This window comes from Leptonychotes weddellii, chromosome 5 (assembly GCF_054177405.1).
Source record: "Leptonychotes weddellii isolate Sample4059 chromosome 5, ASM5417740v2, whole genome shotgun sequence".
Lineage (NCBI taxonomy): Eukaryota > Metazoa > Chordata > Mammalia > Carnivora > Phocidae > Leptonychotes > Leptonychotes weddellii.
The window spans coordinates 92,258,254-92,265,521 of record NC_138373.1 but is presented as its reverse complement, the minus strand read 5'-3'; the positions used below and the strand labels follow the sequence as shown (position 1 = coordinate 92,265,521).

The 7,268-nt window shown below is 39.0% G+C and overlaps 1 protein-coding gene across 1 annotated transcript; it reads left to right on the top strand.

Annotated features, from left to right (window-relative positions):
• The first annotated feature begins 487 nt into the window (after nt 1-487).
• LOC115942292 (NADH dehydrogenase [ubiquinone] 1 beta subcomplex subunit 1) lies at nt 488-807 on the top strand. The gene has a single exon (XM_031032105.2). It carries the CDS (start codon nt 547-549, stop codon nt 718-720), a length of 174 nt encoding a protein of 57 aa, XP_030887965.2. The 5' UTR covers nt 488-546; the 3' UTR covers nt 721-807.
• The last annotated feature ends 6,461 nt before the right edge of the window (nt 808-7,268 follow it).

Sequence of the window (7,268 nt, the reverse complement as noted above, 5' to 3'; positions counted from 1 at the left end):
ACTTTTGAAAACAGTTTGGCAGTTCATCAAATGATTAAACATAGAGTTACCATAGGACCCAGCAGTTCTACTCCTGGGTATATATATACCCAAGAGAAATCAAAGCAGATATCGGTGCAAAACTTTGGACATTAATGATTATAGCAGCTCTTATTCATAATAACCAAAAAGTGGAAACAACCAAATGTGGATAAATAAAATGTGATAGATCCATAAAATGGAAAATTATTCAGCTATTAAAAAGGAATGAAATACTAATACTAATACATGTCACAAGATGGATGAACCCTGAAAACATGCTAAGTGAAAGGTTACAAAAGACCATGTATTGTATGATTTCAGTAACATGAAAATCCAGAAGGGAAATCTATAGAGACAGAAAGTAGACCAGTGATTCCTTGAGGTTGAGAGGGGGATAGGGTGATAAGGAATGATAGCTAATGGGTCTGAGGTTTCTTTTTAAGGTGATTAAAAATGTTCTGGGGTTGGGTCATCGCTGCCCTTTGTCGTGGGGCCATTTTTGGCACCAAGGCCGCAGCACTCAGGATGAACGTAATTCAGATTGTTTGTGACCACTGGGTACATATACTTGTGCCCATGGGGTTTGTCCTTGGATGTTATCTAGACAGAAAGAATGATGAAAAGCTGACTGCCTTCCGGAACAAGAGTTTGTTGTTTAAAAGGGAATTGAGACCCAATGAAGAAGTCACCTGGAAGTAAAGGCCCCCGTGACTGAATTACAGAATGTTCACATTTTAAAAATTAGGAGAGAAATAAAAACACATTCATTATTTAAGAAAAAAAAAATGTTCTGAAGTTAACATGGCGATGCTTCTACATATCTAAATATACTAAAAACCATATAATTATACAATTAAATAGATAATTGTATGGTGTGTGAATTCTACTTCAATAAAGCTCTTTTTAAAAAACCAACCCAGAATGGGCACAAACATTACTAGGAAACAAGTGCATTAAAACAGTCATTATAAGAGGGTAGAAAGATGGCAGAGGAGTAGGGGACCCTAATTTTGTCTGGTCCCTGGAATTCAGCTAGAGAGTTATCAAATCATTCTGAACACCTGCAAAACTAACCAGAGATTTGAGAAAAGAATCGCTACAATTCTACAAATAAAAAACGACCACTGTTTGTAAGGTAGGAGGTGTGGAGATGTGAATCCAAGGTGATATACTGGCAGATAAACCGTGGGGGGAAAGGGCCTCCATAAGCCAGGTACTGGAAAGTGTTATAACCAGTAGAGGGTAAAATCGGAACTTTTAGAAGTTTGCCTGAAAGGTGCTGAGGAGACAAAATAGGACAGAATCCCAGGTGGGAAAGCATGGTCTCAGGATTTCAGGGTCACAAAAAAAAAAAGAAGGGTGCCTGAGTGTGGCAGAGTTCCCAAGCATTGGAGTTCGGGAAGCTGGTTGCAAACAGTGAGCCCAGGCACCAATTTTCTGCTTGGTGTTGCCATAAACCATGAACTACTGCATGCTCAGGCCACTGCTATCTGAGCAGGGGCCCCAGCAAGAGGCAGAACTACAGCAATAACCCCCTTCCTGCCCCTGGAGGAGTGGCCCAGGTGCATACCCCAGGAGGCCATAAATGTTGGAGACTTGAAAGGGGATCACATGCCTGAGATAAAAACACTAGTAACAGGCTGGGTGAACACAGAATACGGACAGAAACCAGGAAGACAAGAGTGATTGACTGCTTTTCTGTGAAGGCTCACTGAAGACTGGGGCGGGAAGCAAGGGTGGGGGGGGGTGAACTTTCAGCTCCAGAGCTAGAGATCAGGGTGCTGCCATTTTCATCCCCACACCTGCCCCAGAGCTGCTTACACTGAGCCTGGCCCCCTGGCAAAGGGGTGCAATTCCACCTGGGCAAAGACACCTGAGAATCAGCACAACAGGACCCTCCCCCAGAAGACCAGCAGGAACTTCTGGCTAATACCAAGTTTAAATTTCATATAGAATTGCAAAACTCCAGCTCTTGGGGAAAGAGGTATATAGCATTTGTGGTTTTTTCCTTAATATTCTTTAGTCCTTCTGTTATATATTTTCCTTTTCAGCTATTTTCTTTATCAATTATTTTTAAGTCTTTTTTTAATTTTCATTTTTACACTTATGTGGGTTTTTTTTTTTTCATTTTTGGCTTCCTTTCATTGTATTCAACTTCATTTTTGTATATATATGTTTTTCTTTCTTTCCTACTTTGGGATATAGTTTCTTCTAACAAACAGACCAAAATACACCCAGGATCTAGTTTATGGTTCTGTTCAACTTATTTGATTTTATTCTCATTTTTTTTCTTTTCTTTCTGGTTTCTGTTCTCTTCTGATTTGTGTAGTATATATGTTTCTGGTGTCATTGTTGCTATTATAGTATTTTCCCTCTCTTTCATCTATTCTTTTCTGGACATAATGACAAGATGGAAGAACTAACCTCAAAAAAGAGAACAAGAGGCAGTATGCACTGCCAGTGATTTAATAAATATGGATATAAGTAAGATGTCAGAACTAGAATTCAAAACAGTGATCATAAAAATACTAGCTGGGCTTGAAAAAAGCATAGAAGACACTGGAGAATTCCTTGCTGGAGAAATAAAAGAACTAAAATCTAATCAGATTGAAATTAAAAAAGCTATTACTTAGATGCAATCAAAAATGGAGGCTCTGTGGTGCCTGAGTGGCTCAGTCGTTGAGCGTCTGCCTTCGGCTCAGGTCATGATCCCGGAGTCCTGGGATTGAGCCCCACATCGGGCTCCCTGCTCTGCGGGAAGCCTGCTTCTCCCTCTCCCACTCCCCCTGCTTGTGTTCTCTCTCTCGCTGTGTATCTCTCTCTGTCAAATAAAAAAAAAAAAATGGAGGCTCTAACTGCAAGTACAAACAAGGCAGAAGAGAGAGTCAGTGATATAGAAGACAAAATGATGGAGAATAAGGAAGCTGAAAAAGAGATAAACAACTACTGGATCATGAGGGGAGGATTTGAGACATCAGCAATACCATAAAGCAAAACAATATTAGAATTGTTGGGATCCCAGGAAAAGAAGTAACAGAGAGAGAGGGGCAGAAGGTTTATTTGAACAAATAATAGCTGAGAACTTCCCTAATCTGGGGAAGGAAACAGGCATTCAAGTCCAGGAGGCACAGAGAACCCACCTCAATTAATAAAAATAAGTCAACACCTCAACATACAATAGTGAAGCTTGAAAATTTCAGAAATAAAGAGAAAATCCTGAGAGCAGCTTGAGGCAAGAGCTCCTTAACCTACAAGGCTGGCAGCAGACCTGTCCACAGAGACCTGGCAGGTCAGAAAGGACTAATTGAGGTGCTAAATGAGAAAAATATGCAACCAAGAATACTTTATCCAGCAAGTCTGTCATTCAGAATAGGAGAGATAAAGAGCTTCCAGGACAAAAAAAAAAACTAAAAGAATCTGTGATCACTAAACCAGCCCTGCAAGAAATATTAAAGGGAATCCTTTAAGTGAAGAGAGAGCCCAAAAGTAACAAAGACCAGAAAGGAACAGATAAAATATAGAGAAACAGTGACTTCACAGGTAATACAATGATACCAAATTCACATTTATTGTGCTAATGGACATCAAAAGAAAGCTGAGGTAATAGTCCTTATGTCAGACAGATTTTATTTTATTTTTTAATAAATTTTTTAATTTAACATATAATGTATTATTGGTTTCAGAGGTACAGGCCTGTGATTCATCAGTCTTATATAATACCCAGTGCTCATTACATCATGTGTCCTCTTTAATGTCCATCACCCAGTTACCCCATCCCTCCACCCCTCTGGCAACACCCCATTTGTTTCCATATGAGTCTCTTATGGTTTTTCTTCCTCTCTGATTTTGTCCCTCCCTTCCCCTATGATCCTCTGTTTTGTTCTTAAATTCCACATATCTGTGAGATCATATAATTGTCTTTCTCTGATTGACTTATTTCACTTAGCATAATACCCTCTAGTCCCATCCACATTATTGCAAATGGCAAGATTTCAATTTTTTGATAGCTGTGTAATATTCCATATATATATATATATATATATATATATATATATATATATATATACACCACATCTTCTTTATCTATCTGTCGATGGACATCTGGGCTCTTTCCATAGTTTGGCTATTGTGGACATTGCTGACATAATCATTGGGGTGCAGGTGCCCCTTCAGATCACTACATTTGTATCTTTGGGGTAAATACCCAGTAGAGCAATTACTGGGTTGTAGGGTAGCTCTACTTTCAACTTTTTTTTTTTTTAAGATTTTATTTATTTGATAGAGAGACAGCAAGAGTGGGAACACAAGCAGGAGGAGTAGGAGAGGGAGAAGTAGGCTTCCTGCCGAGCAGGGAGCCCAATGCCGGGTTTGATCCCAGGATGCTGGGATCATGACCTCAGCCGAAGGCAGACACTTAACGACTGAGCCACCTAGGCACCCTCTACTTTCAACTTTTTGAAGAACCTCCATACTATTTTCTGGAGTGGCTGTACCAGCTTGCATTCCCACCAACAGTGTAGGAGGGTTCCCCTTTCTCTGCATCCTCACCAACATCTATCGTTTCCTGACTTGCTAATTTTAGCCATTCTGACTGGTATGAGGTGGTATCTCATTGTGGTTTTGATTTGTATTTCCCTGATGCCGAGTGATGTTTAGCATTTTTTCATGTGTCTGTTGGCTACAGACAAATTAGATTTTTAAACCAAAGACTGTAATAAGAGATGAGGAGTGTTGCTATATCATAATTAAAGGGTCTATCCAACAAGAAGACCTAACCATTGTAAATATTTATGCCCTTAACTTGGGAGCAGCCAAATATATAAATCAATTAATAACAAAAAGAAACACATTGATAATAATACAATAATAGTAGGGTACTTTAACACCCGACTCACTGCAATGGATAGCTCATCTAAGCAGAAGATCAACAAGGAAACAAGGGCTTTGAATGACACACTGGATTTCACAGATATATTCAGAGCATTTCATTCTAAAGTATTAGAATACAAATTCTTCTCAAGTGCACATGGAACATACTGGGTCACAAATCAGGTCTCAACTGGTACCAAAAGACTGGGATTATTCCCTGCATATTCTCAGACCACAGTGCTTTAAAACTTGAATTCAATCACAGGAGAACATTGGAAGGAACACAAATACATGGAGGTTAAAGAGCATCATACTACAGAATGAATGGGTCAAAGAGGAAATTAAAGAAGGATTTAAAAATTCATGAAAGCAAATGAAAATGAAAATACAACAGTTCAGAACCTTTGGGATGCAGCAAAGGTGGTCCTAAGAGGGAAGTATATAGCAATATAAGCCTTTCTCAAGAAACAAGAAAAGTCTCAAATACACAACCTAACCTTACACCTAAAGCAGCTGGAGAAAGAACAGCAAACAAGGCCTAAACAGAGCAGGAGAAGAGAAATAATAAATAGTAGAGCAGAATTCAATGTAAGGAATTCAGCAAAGTGGCAGGATATAAAGTCAATGCACGTAAATCAATTGCATTTCTATACACTAACAATGAGACAGAAGAAAGAGAAATTAAGGGATCAATCCCATTTACAATTGCACCAAAAACTATAAGATACCTAGGGATAAACCTAACCAAGAGGTAAAGGATCTGTACTCTTAAAACTATAGAACACTCATGAAAGAAATTGAGGAAGACGCAAGGAAATGGAAAAACGTTCCATGCTCATGGATTGGAAGAATAAATATTGTTCAAATGTCTATGCTACCCAGAGCAATCTACACATTCAATGCAATCCCTATCAAAATACCATCAACATTTTTCACAGAGCTGCAAAAAAGAATCCTAAAACTTGTATGGAACCAGAAAAGACCCTAAATAGCCAGAGGAATGTTGAAAAAGAAAACCAAAGCTGGTGGTATCACAATTCCAGACTTCAAGCTCTATTACAAAGCTGTAATCATCAAGACAGTATGGTACTGGCACAAAAACAGATGCATAGATCAATGGAACAGAATAGAGAGCCCAGAAATGGACCCTCAACTCTATGGTCAACTGGTCTTTGACAAAGCAGAAAAGAATATCCAATGGAAAAAGGACAGTCTCTTCAATAAATGTTGCTGGGAAAATTGGACAGCCACATGTAGAGAATGAAACTGGACCATTTCCTTACACCATACACAAAAATAAACTGAAAGTGGATGAAAGGCCTAAATGTGAGACAGGAATCCATCAAAATCCTAGAGGAGAACACAGACAGCAACCTCTTTGACCTTGGCCACAGCAACTTCTTGCTTTACATGTCTCCAAAGGCAAGGGAAACAAAAACAAAATGAACTACTGGGACTTCATCAAGATAAAAAGCTTTTGCACAGCAAAAGAAATAGTCAACAAAACCAAAAGACAACCTACAGAGTGGGAGAAGATATTTGCAAATGTCTTATCAGGTAAAAGGTTGGTATCCAACATCTGTAAAGAACTTATCAAACTCAACACTCAAAAAACAAAAAATCCAGTTAAATGGGCAGAAGACATGAACAGACATTTCTCCAAAGAAGACATCCAAACGGCCAACAGACACATGAAAAAGTGTTCAACATCACTCGGCATTGGGAAATACAAATCAAAACCACAGTGAGATACCATCTCACACCAGTCAGAATGGCTAAAATTAGCAAGTCAAGAAACAATAGATGTTGGTCCAGATGCAGAAAAAAGGGAACCTTCCTACACTGTTGGTGGGAATGCAAGCTGGGGCAGCCACTCTGGAAAACAGTACGGAGGTTCCTCAAAAAGTTGAAAGTAGAGCTACCCTACAACCCAGCAATTGCACTACTGGGTATTTACCCCAAAGATACAAATGTAATGATCTGAAGGGGCACCCGCACTCCATTGATTATGGCAGCAATGTCCACAATAGCCAAACTATGGAAAGAGCCCAGATGTCCATCGACAGATAAAGAAGATGTGGTGTATATATATATATAATGGAATATTACACAGCCATCAAAAAATTGAAATCTTGTCATTTGCAATAATGTGGATGGGACTAGAGGATATTATGCTAAGTGAAATAAGTCAGTCAGAGAAAGACAATTATCATATGATCTCACAGATATGTGGAATTTAAGAAACAAAACAGAGGATCATAGGGGAAGGGAGGGAAAAATAAAACGACAAAATCAGAGAGGGAGAAAAACCATAAGAGACTCTTAACTACAGGAAACAAATTGAGGGTTACTGGAGGGGAGAGGGGTGGAGGGATGGG

What these genes read in the sequence shown, in the direction of transcription:
- LOC115942292 (XM_031032105.2), top strand. Translation starts at nt 547, where the DNA reads ATGAACGTAATTCAGATTGTTTGTGACCACTGGGTACATATACTTGTG.